The sequence below is a fragment of the Somniosus microcephalus genome, chromosome 16, assembly GCF_052327205.1.
Source record: "Somniosus microcephalus isolate GS21.2 chromosome 16, FLI_Smic_1.0, whole genome shotgun sequence".
Classification (NCBI taxonomy): domain Eukaryota; kingdom Metazoa; phylum Chordata; class Chondrichthyes; order Squaliformes; family Somniosidae; genus Somniosus; species Somniosus microcephalus.
Window position 1 is genome coordinate 97,989,727 of NC_141002.1, and position 24,470 is coordinate 98,014,196.

At 47.0% G+C, this 24,470-nt stretch overlaps 1 protein-coding gene across 5 annotated transcripts in view; it reads right to left on the reverse strand.

The window, feature by feature from the left end:
• Positions 1–12,279: 12,279 nt before the first annotated feature.
• LOC147106423 (uncharacterized) overlaps positions 12,280–24,470 on the reverse strand; it is a 59,849-nt gene continuing 47,658 nt past the window's right edge. For 2 of the 5 annotated variants that reach the window (XM_086009524.1, XM_086009522.1), the window contains 4 exons: positions 17,099–17,359; positions 14,918–15,083; positions 13,914–14,067; positions 12,281–12,551 (listed from right to left, as the gene is read on the reverse strand). In XM_086009524.1, coding sequence (XP_085865650.1) covers positions 12,439–12,551; positions 13,914–14,067; positions 14,918–15,083; positions 17,099–17,359 — 694 coding nt within the window. In that variant the 3' untranslated portion in view covers positions 12,281–12,438. Of the gene's footprint in view, positions 12,552–13,913; positions 14,068–14,917; positions 15,084–17,098; positions 17,360–24,470 lie in introns of all 5 variants that reach the window. The other 3 variants (XM_086009525.1, XM_086009523.1, XM_086009526.1) reach the window with 2 other exon arrangements.

The following is a 24,470-nucleotide window of genomic DNA, read 5'->3' on the forward strand; positions in this document are numbered from 1 at the left end:
CCGCCATTCAACGAGATCATGGCTGATCATCCAAACCCTAGCACCCGGTCCCTACACCGACAACCATCCCACCCAAGCCCTATCCCCGTAACCCCGCGTATTTAATCCCCCCTAACACTAAGGGCCAATTTTTATCATGGCCAATCAACCTAACCCGCACATCTTTGGACTGTGGGAGGAAACCGGAGCACCCAGAGAAAACCCACGCAAACACGGGGAGAATGTGCAAACTCCACACAGACAGTCACCCGAGGCCAGATTTGAACCCAGGTCCCTGGCGCTGTGAGGCAACAGTGCTAACCACTATGCCACCGTGCTACAGTACTGCATCACCTCACGGGCATCAATCCCTGAAAAGAAGCTTCTTGGAGATCGAAGCCAGAGCAACGGGCGTCGACCGTGGGCAACCGCCCAGTGATCCATCAGAGTTCGTAGAATCGCAGGGGAAGCTGTGGAGAGCTGGGCTTGGTTCTCCAGTCAAGGTGTTCCAGCAAATCGGGCTGGTAGCAGGTAGTGCGCTGACCCTTCCCGGACTGCGGCGGGCTAGAGCTCGATCGAGCGGCTCTGCAAGGGGGCCGAGCAGCGTCGTCGGGAAGAAAAAGAGAGAGAGGGTGGAGCGCACAGGGCGCGGCCGGTGCTCAAGAGCCGGGCAGCGTTAAAGAAAATAAAAAAGGGGGAAGGAAAAGAGACGCGCAGTGGACAGCGTCGAAGAAGAATAAAACTAAGAAAATTAATTAACAAAAGAGCGACGCGCAGAAAGCCGCGGGGCACCGCCATTACTATTTAGAACGCTAGGAGCAGCATTGGCAGCAGCGGGGGAAGAAGGAAAAGCGCGGGAGGTGCCATTTTAATCCATTGGGGAAGAAGGAAAAGCGTGGGAGGCGCCATTTTAAACCACCCAAGATGCCGAAGAGTGGCAGCATCACTGCTTTCGACAACGAAATAGAAGACTGGACCACGTATGTGGAAAGAATTGAAGTGTACTGCAAGGCAAATGAGGTGGCCGATGAAAAGAAGGCGTCGGTATTATTGAATTTGATGGGCGCGAGAACGTACGGCCTATTGCGGAATTTAATTACCCCAGCTAAACCAATGGAGAAAAGCTTTGAAGAGATTGTCAATATCTTACAGGAACATCTAAACCCTACACCGCTGCTGATAGCAGAAAGATTCAAGTTCCATAAAAGAAACCAGCACAAAGACGAGAGTAATGCTGACTATCTTACGGAACTACGCAAGTTATCGAAACACTGCCAGTTCGGAGCAGGACTGGCAGATACCTTAAGGGATAAGTTTGTCTGCGGGCTCCAGAGTGAAGGAACCCAGAAACGACTACTTTTGGAAAAGGACCTTACGCTAGAAAAGGCTTTCAGCGTTGCAGTATCCTACGAAGCAGCAGCACGGGGAGCTGCGGAAATACAACAGAAACCGCAAGAATATAGCACCAATGAAATGGCATATGGAGCAGAAAAGTGCTATCGCTGCGGCAGAACAACCCATGACCAGAAGGATTGCTGGTTTAAGGACAAAGTATGCAGGCAATGTGGAAAAGTGGGACACATAGCACGAGTCTGCAGGTCGGGAAAGAAAACCAACACTAAAAGAACTACTAAGGAAAAGTACAAGAAAGTACAAAAGATGACGGACAGTAGTTCAGAAGATCAGAAGAGCGATAATGACTCCGGGAGCAGGAGACTAAGTTGTCTAAAGTTACACAACGTGATCGCAAAGGAGGATCACCGAACCATTTGGGTCACCCTCATGAAAGTAGAGTCCCAAGTAAAGATGGAATTGGACACAGGATCAGCCCTAACAGTCATGAATCGATGAGACTACGAGCGGCTATTCGCACACATACCCTTGAAGGACACGTCCATTGACTTGAAGACATATACGGGGCAAAAAGTCTACCCCAGAGGAAAAATAAGGGTGCCCGTTAAATACAACGGCAAGGAAACACAGAAACTGTATCTATATATACTACAAGATGGAGGACCACCATTATTGGGACGTGAATGGCTCCGAAAAATACAATTGGATTGGCATTCCATTCAGGCGCTAACTGTGGCTGACAAAAAGGATGACGACGTCACACCTGGACGACTGTCAAAAATTCTAACTGACGCGAAAGAGGTGTTCCAGCAAGGACTTGGGACTCTAAAAGGAGTAACGGCAACGATAAAAATTGAAGATAACGCAAACACAAAATTTTTTAAGGCCAGACCGGTACCGTATGCAATCCGCCCAGCCGTCGAAGCAGAGCTGGAGAGTCTGGAGCGTTCGGGTGTGCTGTCCAAGGTGGACTGGAGCGAGTGGGCCACACCCATCGTTCCTGTAATGAAGAAATCATTGAGCAGCACGCCTGGGGAGCCGAAGAAGGTTTGCATCTGTGGGGATTTTAAGGTAACTGTGAACCCAGTCCTTCACACAGTACAATATCCACTTCTGCGGATAGAAGATATTTTCGCCTCACTATCTGGAGGGAAACGCTTTACGAAGATTGATCTGGCCCAAGCGTATCTACAAATGGAGGTAGAAGAAGCATCTAGAAAATACCTCACGATAAACACTCACAAAGGTCTTTACCAGTATAACCGACTGGTATTCGGGGTAGCATCAGCTCCGGCTATTTGGCAGAGGGCGATGGAACAAGTCCTGCAAGGGATCACGGGGACCCAGTGTTATTTGGACGACATCCTGGTTACGGGCGAAAATGACAGTGAACACCTTGCCAACCTGGAGCAGGTGCTCACTAGATTACAAGAATATGGGCTACGAGCCAACCGCCCCAAATGCGAGTTTTTCAGGAAACAAATCTCGTATTGTGGCCACGTGATTGATGAAGAGGGGTTACATAAGTCCCCAGACAAGATTGAGGCAGTAGTCAAGGCTCCAGCACCGGAAAATGTGTCGCAACTGAGGTCGTTCCTCGGGTTGGTGAACTACTACCATAAGTTCTTGCAAAATTTGTCTATAATTCTGCACCCACTGAACGCCCTGCTGCAAACTGGAGTAGCATGGAAATGGAGTGATGAGTGTAAGCGTGCCTTTCAGAAATGTAAATGCCTAATCACTTCAAAAGAAGTATTGGCCCACTACAATCCAACACTACCAATTCGGTTGGCATGTGATGCGTCTCCCTACGGCATTGGAGCGGTGCTGTCGCACAAATTCCTTGACGGTTCAGAGAGGCCAATAGCCTTTGCGTCACGCTCGTTAACCTCAGCCAAGCATAACTACGCCCAGATTGACAGGGAGGCCCTCAGCCTGGTGTGGGGGTTGAAGAAGTTCAATCACTATCTGCACGGGCAGAAATTCACCTTACTGACTGATCACCAGCCTCTTGTCTCCATTTTTAACCCAAAGAAGGGCGTTCCGGTGATGACGGCGCAACGGCTGCAAAGATGGTCACTTTTTCTAGGGGCACATCAATACGAAATAGAGTATAGGGCACGAAACAGCATGGAAACGCTGATGGGCTGTCGCGCCTGCCGCTGCCTACGGTGGAGGAAGCACCTGCAGTGGACCCTGTTGAGATATTCCATTCGACCATAGTCGAATGTCTACCTGTTACAAACTCAAGTATAGAGAAGGAAACCCAAAATGACCTGACACTCTCTCGGGTCTATGATTTGACGGTGAAGGGATGGCCAGCACATGGCGACTCACTGTTGCCAGCATTCTCGCCAAGGAGAGAACAGCTGTCAGTGTGCCAGGGGACCTTGATGTGTGGATCCCGAGTGGTAATTCCACCCAAGTTGAGAGATAGAGTGCTCAATGAGCTTCATGAGGGTCATCTGGGAGGGGTAAAAATGAAGAGCCTAGCCAGGGCGTTTGTGTGGTGGCCGGGAGTCGATAAAGAAATCGAGGAAATGACCAAGAGATGCACAGGATGCCAGAAAGTCCAAAACGCTCCACCACAGGCCCCGCTACACCCATGGGAGTGGCCCTCATCTCCATGGCAACGGGTACACATTGATTTTGCTGGTCCATTTATGGAGTCAATGTTTTTAATCGCCGTGGATGCACATTCGAAATGGCCAGAGGTCATCAAAATGTCCTCCACCACCACGGAGAAAACTATTGCAGTCCTACGGACCATCTTCGCCAGGAATGGCTTGCCAGAACAGATTTGCTCCGACAATGGACCACAGTTTGTGTCCGAGGATTTCCGGAGGTTTTATGAGGAATAATGGGGTAAAGCATTACACATCCGCCCCATATCATCCAGCCACAAATGGATTGGCTGAGAGGTTTGTTCAAACCTTTAAAAAAGCAATAAAGGCGATGTATAACGACAACATACCACTGCAACACAAGGTGGATAATTTCTTGTTTGCTTACCGGAATGCGACACATGCAGTCACCAACCGAGCTCCAGCCATGATGTTCTTTAACCGAAGGTTAAGATGTCGCCTGGATTTGCTCAAACCAAACATAAGACGAGATGTTGAGAATAAGCAATTCCAGCACATCAATGAGAAGCCAACCAGGAGCTTCAAGATAGGGCAACCAGTCTTGGCCCGCGACTACCGAACAGAAAAATGGCAGCCAGGAACGATATGCACATGGCAGGGACCACTAATGTACACAGTGGACGTTGGAGAGAGCATCGTGAGACGCTATGCTGACCAGATTCTAGAGTCACAGGAACAAGTCAACCCCATGCCACGATCATACGCACCTGGTGATGAACCCGAAGTACAGATTGCATCTACCTCAGAATCAGTGGTATTGGAAGCTGACGAACCAACCAATGACAATGAGCCAGAATCGACTCCGCTGCAAGAACAGGATACTCGAGAAAGGCGCTATCCAGACAGGATCAGGAAGCTTCCTCAAAGACTGAATTTATAAATGATTACTTTCAGCTGATGTATATAGTACAAAGAAAATTGTAATTGTAATTAGTTATTATTTAATTGTTAAATGAATGTTATGTACTGTTTATCTAAAAGGGGAGGAATTGTAATGTATGTACCTTTAAGAGAGGAACTATCTTTTACAGCCCCTGTATACTGCAGTACCAGTAGTGACCACACCTGTATATAACACCGTGTAGTAATTTGTACAGTTAGTTCCAGATTACCCTCTGTTCAGTAAACACCTGTTATTACCGTTCTCCTGCAGTCCGTGTGTTATTGATACACGGACGCTACAATATATATTGAGATATATATTTTGAGATAGATATATATTGAGATACAGATTTTACATAGAAACATAGAAGATAGGAGCAGGAGTAGGCCATTCGGCCCCTTGAGCCTGCTCCGCCATTCAATGCGATCGTGGCTGATCATCCAAATTCAGTACCCTGTCCCTGCTTTCTCCCCATATCCCTTTAGCCTTAAGAAATATATCCAACTCCTTCTTGAATATATTTAATGAATTGGCCTCTACTGCCTTCTGTGGTAGAGAATTCCACAGGTTCACCACTCTCTGGGTGAAGAAATTCCTTCTCATCTCTGTCCTAAATGGCTTTCCCCTTATCCTTAGACTGTGACCCATGGTTCTGCACTTCCTGACCATCGGGAACATCCTTCCTGCATCTAGTCTGTCCAGTCGTGTCAGAATTTTATAAGCTTCAATGAGATCCCCTCTCATTCTTCTAAACTCCAGTGAGTATAAGCCCAATCGACCCAATCTCTCCTCATACGTCATTCCTGCCATCCCAGGTATCAGCCTGGTGAATCTTTGCTGAACTAGAGAGCGAGAGAGATATCCAGGCTGACCCTCCCAGTGCAGTGCTGAGGGAGTGCTGCACTGTCAGAGGTGCCGTCTTTCGGATGAGACGTTAAACCGAGGCCCCGTCTGCCCTCTCATGGTGGATGTAAAAGATCCCATGGCACTATTTCGAAGAAGAGCAGGGGGAGTTCTCCCCGGTGTCCTGGCCGATATTTATCCCTCAACCAACACCACTAAAAAAAAGTTAAAAGATAAAAAGAAAAGCTTGCATTTATATTACACCTTTCACGACCTCAGGCAGTTCCAAAGTGCTTTACAGCCAATGACGTACTTGTTTTTTTTTAAAGTGTAGTCACTGTTGTAATGTGGGAAACACAGCAGCCAATTTGCACACAATAAGCTCCCACAAACAGCACTGTGATAATGACCAGATAATCTGTTTTTGTGACGTTGCTTGAGGGTTAAATATTGGCCAGTTATTTAACCGGTCATTATCTCATGCTAAATAAATGCAAGTTCATTCTTTTTCATCACGACCAAAGACTAGATCAGAATTCAAGCTGCGTTTCCAACACAGGTTCAGTATTGGCCGTGGCAAATTATGATACCTCTGATCATGAACAACATTACTGTAAAATGGAATAAACACAGTAAATGCTGGAAATATTCAGCCGGTCAGGCAGCATCTGTGGAGAGAGAAACAGAGTTCACGTTTCAGGTTGATGACCCTTCGTCAGAACTGGAAAAAGCTGGAGATCGAACAGGTTAATTTTTAAGCAAGTGCAGGGGCAGGAAAGGGGGGGGGTGGTGGGGGAAGGGAGGGGAGGAAAGAACAAAAGGGAAGGTCTGTGATAGGATAGAAGGCAGGAGAAACATAGAAGATAGGGGCAGGAGTAGGTCATTCAGCCCCTCGAGCCTGCTCTGCCATTCAATGAGATCATGGCTGATCATCTAAATTCAGTACCCTGTCCCCGCTTTCTCCCCATATCCCTTGATTGCTTTAGCCTTAAGAAATATATCCAACGAATTGGCCACTACTGCCTTCTGTGGTAGAGAATTCCACAGGTTCACCACTCTCTGGGTGAAGAAATTCCTCCTCATTTCTGTCCTAATGACTCACCCCTTATCCTTAGACTGTGACCCCTGGTTCTGGACTCCCCCACCATCAGGAACATCCTTCCTGCATCTAGGCTATCCAGTCCTGACAGAATTTTATAAGTTTCAGTGAGATCCCCTCTCATTCTTCTAAACTCCAGCGAGTATAAGCCCAATCGACCCAATCTCTCCTCATACGTCATTCCTGCCATCCCAGGTATCAGCCTGGTGAATCTTCGCTGAACTCCCTCCATGGCAAGAACATCCTTCCTCAGATAAGGCGACCAAAACTGCACACAATATTCAAGATGTGGTCTCACCAAGGCCCTGTACAACTGCAGCAAGACATCCTTGTTCCTGTACTCAAACCCTCTCGTTACAAAGGCCAACATACCATTTGCCTTTTTAACCGCCTGCTGCACTTGCATGCTTACCTTCAGCGACTGGTGCACAAGGACACCCAGGTCTCGTTGCACTTCCCCTTCTCCCAATTTATTGCCATTCAGATAATAATCTACCTTCCTGTTTTTGACACCAAAGTGGATAACCTCGCATGTCGGGGAGGCGGTGGCGTAGTGGTTATGTCACTAGACTAGTAAGCCAGAGGCTCAGTCCAAATGCTCTGAGGCATATGGGTTCAAATCCCACCATGGCAGCTGGTGGAATTTAAATTCAGTTCAATTTAATTCTGGAATTAAATGTTAGTCTTAGTAATGGCGACCATGATACCATTGTCGATTGTTGCAAAAACCCATCTGGTTCACTAATGTCCTTTAGGGAAGGAAATCTGCCGTCCTTACCTGGTCTGGCCTATATGTGACTCCAGACCCACAGCAATGTGGTTGACTCTTAATGCCCTCTGAAATCGGCCTAGCAAGCCACTCAGTTGTAAATCAACCGCTACGAAAAACAATAAGAATAAAACGGGACGGACCACTCGGCACCAGAAACGACAACGGCAAACCCAGCCCTGTCGACCCTGCAAAGTCCTCCTTACCAACATCTGGGGGCTTGTGCCAAAATTGGGAGAGCTGTTCCACAGACTAGTCAAGCAACAGCCTGACATAGTCATAATTACCAAATCATACCTTACAACCAATGTCCCAGACACCACCATCACCATCCCTGGGTATGTCCTGTCCCACCGGCAGGACAGACCCACCAGAGGTGGTGGCACCGTGGTATACAGTCGGGAGGGAGTAGCCCTGGGAGTCCTCAACACTGACTCAGGACCCCATGAGGTCTCATGGCATCAAGTCAAACATGGGCAAGGAAACCTCCTGCTAATTACCACCTACCGCCCTCCCTCAGCTGATGAATCAGTACTCCTTCATGTTGAACAGCAATTGGAAGAAGCACTGAGAGTAGCAAGGGCACAAAATGTCCTCTGGGTGGGGGACTTCAATGTCCATCACCAAGAGTGGCTCGGTAGCACCACAACTGACCGAGCTGGCCGAGTCCTAAAGGACATAGCTGCCAGACTGGGTCTGCGACAGGTGGTGAGGGAACCAACAAGAGGGAAAAACCTACTTGATCTCGTCCTCACTAATCTACCTGTTGCAGATGCATCTGTCCATGACAGCATTGGTGGAAGTGACCACCGCACAGTCCTTGTGGAGACGAAGTCCCGTCTTCATGTTGAGGATACCCTCCACCGTGTTGTGTGGCACTACCACCGTGCTAAATGGGACAGATTTCGAACAGATCTGGCAACTCAAAACTGGCCATTCATGAGGTGCTGTGGGCCATCAGCAGCAGCAGAATTGTATTCAACCACAATCTGTAACCTCATGGCCCAGCATATCCCTCACTCTACCATTACCATCAAGCTGGGAGATCAACCCTGGTTTAACGAAGAGTGCAGGAGAGCATGCCAGGAACAGCACCAGGCATACCAAAAAAATGAGGTGTCAACCTGGTGAGGCTACAACACAGGACTACTTGCATGCCAAACAACAGAAGCAACATGCGATAGAGCTAAGCGATCTCACAACCATCGGATCAAATCAAAGCTCTGCAGTCCTGCCACATCCAGTCGCGAGTGGTGGTGGACAATTAAACAGTTAACAGGAGGAGGAGGCTCCAAAAATATCCCCATCCTCAATGATGGTGGAGCCCAGCACGTGAGTGCAAAAGACAAGGCTGAAGCATTTGCAACTATCTTCAGCCAGAAGTGCCGAGTGGATGAACCATCTCGGCCTCCTCCCGAGGTCCCCAGCATCACAGATGCCAGTCTTCAGCCCATTCAATTCACTCCACGTGATGTCAAGAAACGGCTGAAGACACTGGATACTGCAAAGGCTATGGGCCCTGACAACATTCCGGCAATAGTACTGAAGACTTGTGCTCCAGAACTAGCTGCGCCCCTAGCCAAGCTGTTCCAGTACAGCTACAACACTGGCATCTACCCGGCAATGTGGAAAATTGCCCAAGTATGTCCTGTCTACAAAAAGCAGGACAAATCCGATCCGGCCAATTACCGTCCCATCAGTCTACTCTCGATCATCAGCAAAGTGATGGAAGGTGTCATCGACCGTGCTATCAAGCGGCACTTACTCAGCAATAACCTGCTAACTGAAGCCCAGTTTGGGTTCCGCCAGGGCCACTCAGCTCCTGACCTCATTACAGCCTTGGTCCAAACATGGACAAAAGAGCTGAACTCAAGAGGTGAGGTGAGAGTGACTGCCCTTGACATCAAGGCAGCATTTGATCGAGTGTGGCATCAAGGAGCCCTAGCAAAACTGAAGTCAATGGGAATCAAGGGGAAAATTCTCCATTGGTTGGAATCATACCTAGCACAAAGGAAGTTGGCTATGGTTGTTGGAGGTCATTCATCTCAATCACATGACATCACTGCAGGAGTTCCTCAGGGCAGTGTCCTAGGCCCAACCATCTTCAGCTGTTTCATCAATGACCTTACCTCCATCATAAGGTCAGAAGTGGGGATGTTCGCTGATTGCACACTGTTCAGCACCATTCGAGACTCGTCAGCTGACGCAGTCCGTGTCCATATGCAGCAAGACCTGGACAACATTCAGACTTGGGCTGACAAGTGGCAAGTAACATTCGCACCACACAAGTGCCAGGCAATGACCGTCTCCAACAAGCGAGACTCTAACCATCTCCCCTTGACATTCAATGACATTACCGTCGCTGAATCCCCCACTATCAATATCCTGGGGGTTACCATTGATCAGAAACTGAACTGGACCAGCCATATAAATACTGTGGCTACAAGAGCAGGCTAGAGGCTGGGAATTCTGCGGCAAGTGTCTCACCTCCTGACTCCCCAAAGCCTTTCCACCATCTACAAGGCACAAGTCAGGAGTGTGATGGAATACTGTCCACTTGCCTGGATGAGTGCAGCTCCAACAACACTCAAGAAGCTCGACACCATTCAGGATAAAGCAGCCCGCTTGATTGGCACTCCATCCACCACCTTCAACATTCACTCCCTCCACCACCGGTGCACTGTGGCTGCAGTGTGTACCATCTACAAGATGCACTGCAGCAACTCGCCAAAGCTCCTTCAACAGCACCTTCCAAACCCGCGACCTCGACCACTTAGAAGGACAAGGGCAGCAGACGCATGGGAACATCACCACCTACAAGTTCCCCTCCAAGCCACACACCATCCTGACTTGGACCTGTATCGCCGTTCCTTCACTGTCGCTGGGCCAAAATCCTGGAACTCCCTTCCTAACAGCATTGTGGGTGTACCTACACCATATGGACTGCAGCGGTTCAAGAAGGCGGCTCACCACCATCTTCTCAAGGGCAATTAGGGATGGGCACTAAATGCAGGCCTAGCCAGCGACGCCCACATCCCATCAATGAATTAAAAAAAATGTATCCACATTATACTGCATTCGCCCAATCACCCAACCTGTCCAAATCATACCGGAGTTTCTCAGCATCCTCCTCAAAGCACACACCCACTCACCCAGCTTTGTGTCGTCTGCAAACTTGGAGATATTACATCTAGTTCCCTTGTCTAGATCATTAATATATATTGTGAATAGCTGGGGTCCAAGAGATTGAGACATTAATAAGACACTAATCAATTTTGATTAGCCACTTTACAGCCTTCTGGACTCCACATAGAGTTCAACAATTTCAGACCATAACCTGTGCCCCATTCTTTTTTTCCCCCATTTATTTCATTTTTATTTTTTTCTCTCTCCCACATGGCAGCTGTCTCTCATTCTGCCAGAGCCATTTACACTTCTAGAGCCATCTTTTGTTAACTTGTCCCATTACCATCTCCTCTTGCCTCGCACCATCTCTTTATCTCTCCTGCCTTCCAGCCAATCACAGACCTTCCCTTTTGTTCTTTCCTCGCCTCCCCCCTTTCCCTGAAGCAACTGAACTTCAGAAAGAAATTCACGGGATGTGAAGTGCTTTAGGGAATCAGAAGAGATGTGGCAAGTTACTAAACAAGTGCAAGATACACAGATGTCCACATTTTGTAAGGTTTTAATACAAATAGGATTTCTAAAAAAGTTACCCAGTAGGTAATTCTGCCTCTGCAATGTTTTGCTCCATTAAAAACTTTCCCTGCTTCCAGCTCGACAACATTGCCCACTGACCTCCCATCTCACCCCCACTGCTGTTGAAACCGTCATCCATTCCTAGTTAGCCCAAGGATCAGGTCTCCAATAGGCTCCAGGCTGGCATCTAGAGATCCACCTTACACAAAGATCCAACTACAAAGGACACGGCCACTTTTCGCCATCCATGTCTGTTATATTTTTGGATTCTTTATCTTCTCATCACCGGTTACAATCTGATAAACTCCTCTTCAAAGACTTGAGATCAAAAGTCAAAAGACAATTAAATCTCTCCATAAACCATATCAGCAGGAGCGTCATTAATCTAAATAACTCTTCTTTAAAATTCAAAAAACAGCCACCAACCTGACACATATCTAAATAAATCACATCATTGATGGCCAGGGAGTCCAGAACCAGGGGTCACAGTCTAAGGATAAGGGGTAAGCCATTTAGGACAGAGATGAAGAGGAATTTCTTCACCCAGAGAGTGGTGAACCTGTGGAATTCTCTACCACCGAAGGCAGTAGAGGCCAATTCATTAAATATATTCAAGAAGGAGTTGGATATATTTCTTAAGGCTAAAGGGATCTGGGGAGAAGGCAGGGACAGGGTACTGAATTTGGATGATCAGCCATGGATCTCATTGAATGGCGGAGCAGGCTCGAGGGGCCGAATAGCCTACTCATGTTTCTATCATGTTTGTATTTGAATTGAGTGGCTTGGCTCCTCCCTGAAGCAAACAGCAGTTGCAACATTGCATCAAGTTAATCTGATCAGGGTTTTTCCTCATGAGAGATGGGAGCAGAAATAAACTATTAAAGAAAGGACACTAGCTGGTTTTTGGAGTACAAGAATTTGGTAATTATTTCTACCACCTCGCCACCAGAAATACTCTTCGCCTTCTTAGTAGTAATAAACCACCGATTCACAGAAAAGTAGTCAGAAAATATACTATAGCAAAGAAAGCACAATCAATTTTCCTTTATTATAAATACACATGGCTGTAGATATAGATCTGAATTGAAGCTTAAATAGTTCGTGAAGTTCTGAGAGCTTCTTTTAGAGGGCAGAAGAAGCTTGTCGTTCAATCAAAGGCTGAGCCATTCTAGACTGTGTTGTGAATCATAATCTTCTTCATTACAATGACTGCAAACACGATCAGCAGTGTTGTTCCTATTGTCCCGCCAGCTACCCAGAGGAGAATTTTCAAATGTTGCCCTGTAGATCAAAAAAAAAACAAATATTGGCCAGGGCCACGCACACGTTATGTCTGTCTTTTCCTATGTCCATCCCTTTACACAAGGCCTTTGGTCCTTTATTTAGCATTCACCCCAACCAGTCCATATTGACCTTTATCCTCCCCGTGAGCAGTAATCCCAATCTCGTGCACCGGTCATGTTGCCACCTCCCAAACCACGACCTCCACCACCTAGAAGAACAAGAGCAGCAGGTGCATGGGAACACCACCACCTGCAAATTCCCCTCCAAGTCACACAGCAGCTTGACTTGGAAATATATCGCCGATCCTCCATCGTCGCTGGGTCAAAAATCATGGGACTCCCTCCTCCTAACAGCACTGTGGGAGTACCTTCACCACACGGATTGCAGCGGTTCAAGAAGGCTGCTCACCACCACCTTCGAGGGCAATTAGGGATGGGCAATAAATGCTGGCCTTGCCAGCGACGCTCACATCCCAGGAATTAATTTTTTTTAAATCCTTTTTCTTCAACCAGGTCTCTAACCTGACCTGACCTCTGCTTCATTAACTAATTGTATTGCATTCCACAACCCGCTCTATAAAAACATTCCTCCTGTTCACTGTTCTAAATCTCCTACATTGAACCTTGTATCCATGTCCCCTCGTTCTGGATCGCTAGTAACAGTCTGTTTCTAAAGTACTTTGTCACATCTGAAATAGAGTTGTCAGGATCTGGAACGCTCTACCTGAAGAGGTGGTGGAAGCAGATTCCATAAATAATTTTTAAAAGGGAGTTGGACAGGTTCTGGAGGATGAGGAGCTGTCAGGGTTCTGGAGGATGAGGAGTTGTCAGGGTTACGGACAAGGCGGGGGCGTGGGACTAAGCACGACCGCTCTTTCAAAGAGCCAGCACAGGCACGACGGGCCGAATGGCCTCCTTATGTGCCGTTATGATCTCTACATAATTTATAAACACCTCATATCAAATCTGAAATATCGAGTCCGCGCCGGCTCTTTCGAAGAGCAATTCAGTTAGTCCCACTCCCCGGCTCTTGCCCAGTCTTAAAATTCTCTTAAATCTCCTCTGTTCCAACAAAACCACTCAATTTTTCCAAGTCTTTCTTTGTACTTCCTCGTACCAGGCAGCATCTTAAGTGAACCTGTGCTGTATCCTTTCTATTGACTCAACCTCCTTCCTATAGTGTGGAGCCCAAACCTGCACTTAGTATGCCAACTGCGATCTCACTAAAGTTATACATAGAATTTCCATCGACCTCAACTTTTATATTCAAAAATTTCTTGCCACAAAACCCAGTATTGGGAACTTGTTGCAATGAAATTCTTCCGATGGGTTTAATCTGAAGTAGTTCCTTGATACTTACAGTCTGTTGCTGCGTTTCCTAGATCCATCACCAGACTTTTAGTAGAGCTCCACAGGTCTATAGGTCCTACAGAAACAATCCCATTCATAGGCTTGGGGTCTGTTGCCAGCACATTCCGTTCTTGCCTTTTGGGAATCTGTACAGCTGAACATTCCTTGGAGAGGGAGAAAGCGCTCTCGATTATTGATACGCAAAATAAATGAAATTCGCTGGGTCGATTATGACAAGAGGTAGCAACACTAGAATAATACAATACAGCAGGAGGCCATGTGGCCCATCCAGCCTGTGCCAGGTCTTTCAAGGTGCAATCCAGTTAGCCCACCACCAGCAGTGTGTACCATCTACACGATGCACTGCAGCAACTCGCCAAGGCTTCTTCGGCAGCACCTCCCAAACCCGCGACCTCTGCCACCTAGAAGGACAAGGGCAACAGGCGGCTGGGAACACCACCACCTCCAAGTCACGCACCATCGTGACTTGGATGTATATCGGCCGATCCTTCATCGTCGCTGGGTCAGAATCCTGGAACTCCCTCCCTAACAGCACTGTGGGAGCACCTTCACCACACGGGACTGCAGCGGTTCAAGAAGGCGGCTCACCACCACCTTCTCAAGGGCAGTTAGGGGATGGGCAATAAATGCTGGCTTTGCCTGTGACGCCCACATCCCATGAACGAAAAAAATAATTTTAAGTCCCACTCCCCGGCTCTTACTCCATATCCCTGCAATTTTTTCTCCAAGTATTTATCCAATTCCCTTTTGAAGGCGACTATTGAATCTGTTTCCACCGCCCGATCAGGCAGCGCATTCCAAATCCTAACGACTCGCTGCGTAAAAAAGTTTTTCCTCATGCCGCCTCTGGTTCTTTTGCCAATCACCTTAAATCTGGGCCCTCTGGCTATCGAACCTTCAGCCATTGGAAACAGTTTCTCTTTATTTACTCTATCTAAACCCTTCATGATTTTAAACACTCTAGTTAACATTACACTCAAATAGTTAACTTACCGCTAAGCAGTCATCAGGGGTCCCAGTATGACAGACTTTGGCCTGGCAATGGAGGTAAATGGGATGGTTTGCTATTTTGGTGAAGTGAAACATTTTGATGGAGAATCGGCTGCTACTGGAAGCCCCGTTTACAGAATGCCACCTGAAGGTTTCATCATTAGGGCAGCTATTTGAAAAAGGAAAAGAAGGTTTTTTCTCTCTTCCCCTGGAACAGAGGATAGTGTGTAGTAGGAGAATCAGCACAAAGTCATCTCATCAACACCACCTCCACAGTGGGAGTGTGGAGATCAAGTTATCAGTTTATAGAAGAAACAAAAATTACACAGAATGGACAGCACAGAAACAGGCCATTCGGCCAACTGTTGTGTGACGATGTTTGTGCTCCACACTCCTCCCACCTCTACCTCATCTAACCCCATCAACCTAGCCTCCTATTCCAAACTCCCTCAAATGCCTATCTAGCCTCTCCCTTAAATACATCTATACTATTCTGCTCCCTGTGGTAGCGAATCCCACATTCTCACCACTCTCTGGGTAGAGGTTTCTCCCGAATTCCCTATTGGATTGATTAATGACTCTCTTATATTGATGGCCCAGAGTTTAAAGGGAAACATCTTCACTACGTCTACCCTATCAAACCCCAAAGACATCCCAAAGTGCTTTACAGCCAATGAAGTACTTTTGAAGTGTAGTCGCTGTTGTAATGTAGGAAACGCGGCAGCCTATTTGCGCACAGCAAGCTCCCACAAACAGCAATGTGACAATGACCAGATCATCTGTTTTAGCGATGTTGGTCGAGGGAATAAGTATTATCCAGAACTCCCCTGCTCTTCTTCGAAGTAGTGCCATGGGATCTATCCCATCCGAAAGTGCCGCACTCCGTCAGCACTGCACTGGAGTGTCAGCCTGGAACCCACAAGCTTCTGACTCGAGGAGAGAGTGCTACCCACTGAGCCATGGCTGACACCGTATCAGGTCACCCCTCAGCCTTCAGACAGGCACAGAGACCGACAGACACAGAGACAGACAGACAGACAGACAGCCCAGCCTGTTCAATCTTTTCTGACTGATAATACCAGAACTGAGAGGTTATACCATTGTAAATCTTTTTTTTTTTTTTTTTTTTTTTTGCACCTTCTCCAGTGCCTCTATATCCTTTTTTGTAATATGGAGACCAGAAAGAATCAGCATTGAATTATCAAAATCAGATTGAGAAGAGTATACTGAAATGTTGAGAGTTTGTGACCAGATTTGTCCTCACATTTTGACCATGAAGAAGAATAAGTCCCAGACATGGCCTAGTGTCATTGCAATGGTGGTCATTCCAAGGATGCTCATGACCTTTAACTAGGTGGAAGACCCAATCCAGAAATAGTATACAGGAGGTAGAAATGTTTTATCCATTCTATGACTTTTAATTGGAGCAGTACATTTTGGATGTTGTAGAGTTTAGCAATCTTCTTCCCAAGGAGAACTGCGACTGTGCAGAATTGTACTCCTGTTCCAATAAAATATCTCCTGCAAGAATCAGAATGATACAGCAAAGGAGGCCATTTGGCCCATCATGCCTGTACCGGCTCTTTGAAAGAGCTCTCCAATTAGTCCCACTCCCCCTGCTCTTTCCCCACAGCCCTGCAATTTTATCCACAGCCCTGCAATTTTCTACAAGTATTTATCCAATTCCCTTTTGAAAGTCACTATTGAATTTACTTCCACAGGCAGTGCATTCCAGATCATAATAACTCGCTGTGTAAACAAGAATCTCATCTCCCCTCTGGTTCTTTTGCCAATTATCTTAAAATCTGTGTCCTCTGGTTACCGACCCTCCTGCCAGTGGAAACAGTTCCTCCTTATTTACTCTATCAAAACTCTTCATAAATTTTGAAAATCTCTATCAAATCTCTCCTTAACCTTCTCTGCTCTAAAGGAGAGCAACCCCAGCTTCTCCAGTCTCTCCACATCACTGAAGTCCCTCATCCCCTGGAACCATTTTGGTCAATCTCCCCTACACCATCTCTGAGGTTGACTGAAGTGCAAGTGAGGAGTTCACTGTTCTCAAAACCCTCCACGATTTTGAAAGAACTGGCAGAGAAAAAAAATCAGACACCGTTAAAATATTTGGGGCCAAAATTTCCCCCTCTCTCATCTTAATTCAGGTAAATCGGAGAACATTGTACTCACCCATCCTGAAGGAAGTGGAACTTGGTCTTCCCTCGCGAGTCAGGTGTTGTGGTAGCCCAACAGGAAGCTACTTGCAAAACAAATGTGGCTCCGAAGCTCCCATCAGTCACGGATGATTTGACCTCCAAATAGAGGTCATCATTAAGCCAAATTGTTGGACTTGCTCCATAAGCAACATCGGGTGAGAAAGTATCATCTTTGTAGAGCTCCATGGCAAGATGGAATTTCTCTCTATTGTACTGTACGATTGGCTCGAATATCCTTCGGCAAACAAGGGGGAAAATTATCAGTAGTGAAGGGTTTTGGACTTTTCAATATGGACTTTTAATATCTGTCTTTTGGGGCCATAAATAAGAGATAGCCACCAATAAGGTAATTCAGGAGAAATGGCTTAGAATGTGGAACTCGCTACCACAGGGAGTGGCTGAGGCGAATAGCGTAGATGCATTTAAGGGGAAGCTGGATAAACACATGAGGGAGAAAGGAATAGAAGGATGTGTTGATGGGGTGAGATGAAATAGGGGTGGGAGGAGGCTCGTGTGGAGCAGGAACACTGGTATGGACCAGTTGGGCAGAATGGCCGGTTTCTGTGCTGTACATTCTATGCAAGGCTAAAAGAATGGACCTGAAACCCTGGATTACTTGGTTAAGAACATAATTTGATTAAAAGGCACGAACAATAAAGGAAAGGACATTGACCGGTCAGCTTGGCCAAAATCAAAGTGTGTGATGGTCTTTGCTTACTGTCCACCAGGATGTTTGAAGTTCAAACAAACAGACACAGGGACTGCGATTTCGCCAACTGAGGTGGGTCCGAGGCGGACGGGGTCGGTGTCGTGGTCCCAGCCCGCTGCCTACTGCAGCCTGCACTCTCCAAGGTGATTTTTAGTTGATTGGGCTCGTTAAGCGGTCCTGTGAGGTTCCCGGCCAATTAACAGGAAGCGGGTTTGATGACATCATTCGATGACACGTCATCAGCCGGTTTCCTTAAAAAGGGACCATGCGCAAATTGATCTTGACAGTTGTGCTGTCAATGTTCTACAGCATTGTGGTGCTGCAAACACTGCACAGAGGTGCACGGCTGTACCCAGGCTCTCCCATCACTCTCTCCGTATGCTTATGGAGGGAGTCACAGCACACAGGGAGGTCCTCTTCCCTTCCAACGGGCAGAAGAGACCTCCCCAGGAGATCAACGCAGCTTGGTTGCACACTGCACAGGAGGGCACAAGCAGGGATGTTGTCAGGAGGACCAGGCTGCAGTGCCACAAACCTTTCAATGATCCCAGTAGATCACGAAATGTTACTGCAAAGCCACACTCAACCTCATCCTGCTGTGCCACTCATCACAGCCCTATCACGCCGTCTTCCCTACCCTACTCCTGCACATCCTTACTCACACCAACTTTCCTTGCACCTCCACCCATCCCTCTCTATCTACATTATCACATCCCCATCTCACTAGCCACCCCTCACACTCGCCCTCATCCTACTCTAAGCATACCAACTAACACACAAGGGTAGGCACTTGGGTGTTTTAGCCAATGTTCATGTGAATTTTCTGTTAATGGGCTGTCAAACATTGAAATCTTTATTTTCAGCGCTTTGCGTTCTTGGACAGATTTGTGTGCACCTTTGGAAGTGGCTTAGTGAGTTGTAGTGAATGGTGAGATAAGGGTACCTCCCCGCAATGGTGATGAGTGTGAAAGGAATGGCTTGGGCATTCTAGGGATGCTTTATGGTGTTGGCGTGTGAAGGAATAGTCATGATTCAGAGAAATACATAATACTATGAACAGAATTCTGATATTAATAAAAGACATACTGGGTTTAAAAGTCTGGAAAGCCTCAAAGACAAGTCTCAGCAGACACAGGCTGTAAACAGAATACAGGCTTCCGAGAGAAGATCAGTTGATAACAAAGTTGTAAACAAGCTTTGAAATGGGAATTAGTTAAATATTCTAAAACAATGAAAGATTGAAGCAAACCATTGGTGCTTTCGAAAGGTCTACGATTTGCAACCAACACAATGAGAAGACCCAATTTAGATGTTACAAACTAACACGTTGAAACAGAAATACAAACATTAAAAGAGGCATGTGCCTTTGAAACATGACATCAAGAAAAGAAACATCTGCTGGTCAAATAGTTTTATGTTAAACTTGGATGACAGGAAACACGATTAAATATGCAACCAATTGAGATAGCTAGAAAACAAGTAAACACACAGTTAGTGGTTTTGATTTACATATAGTAAAAACCATACCAACAAGACTTTGAAGATATAACTTCAATAGATGACACCTAGCAATTGCATTGTGTTTGTATTAAACTTGAAGCAGAACAGAGTCAAAGGGCTCAATTTTAACTCAGCCGTCAGGCAGACGTTGAGGCGTGTGGGGGGGGGGGGTTAAAAAAAAAACGCAAAACCTGGGGGTCGGGACCCCCCCCTCCCCTCCCCTCCCGGCCTGGTTCCTGAAACCTAGCCATTTTAACCCAGGCATGTCTGATGGTTCCAAATCAGTCCCGCCTGCAACAGGCGGGACTGATCTTTAGGGCCCTTAAACAGCACTCATTGGCCTTTATAATCCCATTTTAACAGGCCCTTGCCTGTTTAACCCTTTTCCCACGTAAAACACGCCTGGTGGGGATCACGCCTGTGAAGCCTGCGTGAACACTATTGGCTTGCTGACTATCAGCTGCAGGTCAACCATTAAAAAAAGAGTAGATTTGATCAGCCATGATTTGCAGGTGGCAGGACTTTGTTTCAGGTCTGGGGCAACTTTTACCAGGCTTAACCACACCTGTGGAAGGTTGGAGCCTCACACACTTCTCCAGTGTGACCTCCTGCGAAACCCCTCTCGCCAGCCTCACTCAGCACTTCCTCAACGGAGGCATCTACCAGAAGCATGGGAGGCCTTTTTTCCCTTCTTGGCATTAGAGGACCTCCAGCCCCATTCGCGAAATGACACACGCCACAATTGCAGAAGTTGCCATCGGAATTTTTATGCAAAACAAACAACTGATGGCATTTTTACAGAATACACAACATTTCACCCAAGTAACAACCCTCGTGACTATTTGTGCTTTATTTTCCTCTTACACGTGCTCCTACGTAGTGGTTCCCCTGTGGCTTCAGCAGATGTGGCGGCCCCTTGCTCACTTTCCTGCTGCTCCTGTCTCGACACCTTTGGCGGGCGTCCTCTGGGGTGGCGAGCCCGTGAGGGCTTGTCAGCAGTCTGCTGCTCCTGCAGCTGTGCAGGAGTTGAGACGTCTAGCTCAGTTGGGTATGGACTCCAGCAGGGCTCTGCAGTGGCATGGAAGTGTGAGCGTTTGGAGAGGAGCCCCCACTTCCTTGGGGTCTGCCACCAACCTCCCTCTCATGGGTCAGGTCCCCCTCAGTGCCTGCAAGTGGCTTGAGAGCACCTTGCTGCACATCAGGGGGGCCATGGGGACCCGTATCTGCAATGGCAGTCTTACTCAGAATGACTTCCATGGAAGGTCTGGTTTCTCTGTTCAATAGATGCCCATCGCTCCTCAAGAGATGTCATTCTATTCTGAACACATCATGTTTTCCATACCCTGGCGACTAACCTCCTCCATGGCCGTAGCCCTCCTCGCCTCTACCGTAGCCAGCCTTAACACGGAGGCAGCAATCCTTTCCGTGTTGATGCATTCATGTGCCAATGACTCCACAAAAGGCTCTGCTCATGCTCGCTATGGACTCCTCCATTCGCTCCACACTCGCAGCGACCCTAGAGACAAAACCTGCCAGAGACTCCTGCACCTGTTCCTGGAGTTCCAGCACCGCTCTCCTTCTGGATGGACCCGGAGGCACAGGGTCGACATGCAGCTGAGCCGAGCTGGCAGAGTCCTGCGCCCTCCGATGAGGACTCTCCACTGCTGTCCCTGTCTCCACAATCTGCTGATGCTCACTTGTGAGCTGTGATACACCAGGTGACAACTCTACTCTATGTCCCGAAGGTCCCCCCGAGGTGTGAGTGTCTGCGCTGGTGCTGGGTGCGCTTATTTCTGCTGATGCTGTGCCCTCAGAGGTTGCAGATTCCTCCGAGGAGTCTGGCTGCTCAGGCTCTTCCTCCTGCTCAGTGGGGGCGGGGGCTCTTGATGGTCCTGTGGGGGAGTAAAGGAAAAAGTTAGAGATGTGATGCCAAGGTTACATGCACATTGCATTTTGCAGATGATCATAAGTCCATATGATGTAGCTTCAGAATCATTATCAGCGACTCATGCAATGCCAATGAGAGAGATGGAAAACTATTTTGCTATTTTGTCACCAGCTTGCGGGGATGCACCTGTCTCACCTTCCCCAACTCCCGCATCTAGGTCAGCCCCGACAATCTCCAGGACGCCTTCCTCCCGGGGGGGGGGGGGAAAAGAGAAAAGAGAGCTGGGCTAATGAGGGTGGCCCTCCTCCTGTCCTAGCTCGCGCTCTGCTGTTGTGAGCTCTCTTTTCCTGCAATGACGGAGACAAGTGGAGGTTGAGTGAGAATGAAGGAGTGAGTGCAGAGATTCCATAGCATAGATACTTAGAAAGAGACAAAGATGTAGTGAGGTTGCAAGACCAAGGACCCTCCCTGTGTGTTGTCAGTTGTGTACAAAGCATCAGTGTGAGAGGGCTGCATGGTGGAATAGTTATGTGAATGCGAGCATAGAGAGAGGGGGAATGGGTAAGGGTGCATGGATGGGAGTGTCAAGTGGGATGTGGAGGAAGAGATTGCTAAAGCTGAGTGCTGGTGAAGAAAGGCAATGGGGATCAGATTGAGGGTGATGGAAACTTCATACAGTACTTACTTTTCCAGTGCAATGAAGGTCATGGAATCTTTTTCTGCACTGCATCCAGGTGCGCCGTGTGAGCCCCAAGGAGTTGACTTCCCCTGCCACCTGTAGCCACAGCGCCTTGGTCTGACTGGGAGGCCTCTTCCTCCATGAAGGGCCCTAGCACCATCCAGCAATGCCTGGAGTGAAGCCTCATCAAATTTGGGGCAGCTCTTGCCCTCCCGCTGGCTGTTGCTCCTGTAGGCTCCCATGCCATCTTAATGGTAAAGTTTGGAAGCCTGCAGAAGAAGCAAGGCTTGCTGTGGACCTTAAAAGCAGCAGCAATGACGACGTCATATTCTGCGACTTTGACTGGAAATACTCAATTGCCAAGGGTTCCCACACGTTGGAAATCAATTGGCCAATTGAGTGAAAATTGCATCAATCTCAGACCCATTTAGATTCGTGTGGGAAACACCAAATTCGGGGAACTCGACAATTCCCCGCACCCGAATTAAAAATCGAGCCCAAAATGTCTGCTAAAAAGCAGTTAAGCCAATATTAAGAAATGAATGAAGAATCTTCGGTAAGAATGACATCAAACAGAAACCATAGCGGTCATTGTTTTTAATGATAGTTTTTGGAACACCTAAAAGTAGAGAAATCATTATGCATCCAATAGTTGAATTGATAGTAACATAGAAAGCAGTCAAACAGAGGGATCAATAAAGACAATTAGCTGACATCAGCAGAGAACATCAAAGAAGAAACCAAAGCCAAAAAAGGGTATAAAAAGACCTTTTTAACAGAATGTCAGAATATGCTGAACGGGCAGGGCATTTCTCAACTTTTCAGAGACATCTCTACGTTTTTAACTATGAGTCTCGGGTAAATCAATGTGATTGATTTTTGGTGGAGGTTCTGGATTTAGAAATAAGAAATATAACGAAGTAAAGATTTGAGAATAAGGATCTCTGAGAAATAAGAAATAAGAAATGTAAGCTAATTGTATTTTGAATTGTTAATGTTGCGATTGATTCAACAGATGTTAACTGAATGCCGGTTCTTAAATAAAACTATATATTTTTAAGATAGTCTCAGAGTGAATCTGTATAGACTTGCGAACCCACAAATTCTGTACACTCTTTTGTAAGGAGTTGCAGAAATCTGGGGGATATTCCGGACCCTCAAAATATCCGGAAGGTTACAGTCTAGTTCAAATTATTAAAAGTACTATCCGGAGGATGGTAACATCTTTAGTTGTTCCTTTCCTTTAGGGAGAGATAGCCTGAACCTTTAGACCCATTTAAGCGTCTTATGGAATTCGGCTATCTCTAACTTAAGTTGAGAGTGAACGTCTGGAGAATACGCTTGATCTGGAACAGCCCAAAAGGGCTAGGACTGTAATTAACCTTTCAGGCGTGGGGTGGTGCCAACCTGGCGCATCATGTGGCAGCCAGGGTGTACAGCATCAAGTAAAGTAAATCTGGCCATGGTGAGGCCATCCCTGGCCTCCCGGGCAGCACTGTGGTCGGGTGCTGATGCCCGGTGTCCTGTGCAGCATCAGTTGATTGCAGAGAAGGCTGATATTATTGTTGTTGCTGCTGGTGGTGTGCCCGGTGATGCTGGTGTTGGGGCTGATCGTGTTGGGATTCTGAGGACCAAGGTGAGATTTTTTCAAGGGCACTGATGCTGATGGAATAGATGGCAGGTGAGGTTGAGATGACAGAAGCGATCTGTCAATGGCGAGAGGTTGCTCCAAAGAGGGGCAACTGGATAGAGAGTTTGCTCCAAACACTTGCAAGCTGCAGAGAGCTCAATCTGTCGTCCAAATGTAGTAAGCAACAGTTTGAGCTTTGAAAGTGAACAGCTGTAACATGGGATCTTTATACAACTTTGGCAGCTGTCAGGACATGAGATAATTCAGTGCTGAATCCACTCATGACATGCTGAGCTGACGTGTTCCCCGAGCAGCGGGTAACCCGTGGGGAGCACGTAAAATTGAAATGTAGGCTTAAAATAAAAGTTAATTGGATGTTAACAACCCATTTAATGATGTGAATTGCCTCCCCTGCTGCTTGGTGTTGGGACCTGGGAGACTCGCGTGGAGGCGGGTTGACAGCAGGTTCCTTACCCGCCATTAATTTTTGCTATTTTGACAGCTGATCCACCTCTGAACCTGTCGTCTGAGTACCAGCAAAATTCAGCCCCGAGAGAGAGAGAAAAGGAAGAGAGAGAGAAAAGGAAGAGAGTATAAAAACATCCGTTTTGCAGTGATTTCCAGGAGATCCAGAAGAAGCAGTAAAAAGTCAATGACAATTTAACCCCTAATCTCCTGGAACAGACGAACTGATTATTCAGAGTTAAGTTGTCTTCTCCAGATAAGGTTGTATGACATCTGTTGTGTCTTAATGTCAATGCAATTATTTTGAAAGTGCTTTGGCGTGTCGATTTGATTCTTGCCTTTCGTACCCTAAAATAGAGAGTGAAGAACCCGACAGTAGTTGAAAGTTTCCTGAAAGGTAGATTTTAACTACTTCGGTTTAGGGAATTGGATAAAATACTTGAAGGGAGAAAAGGAAAAGGGAAAAACTTATGAA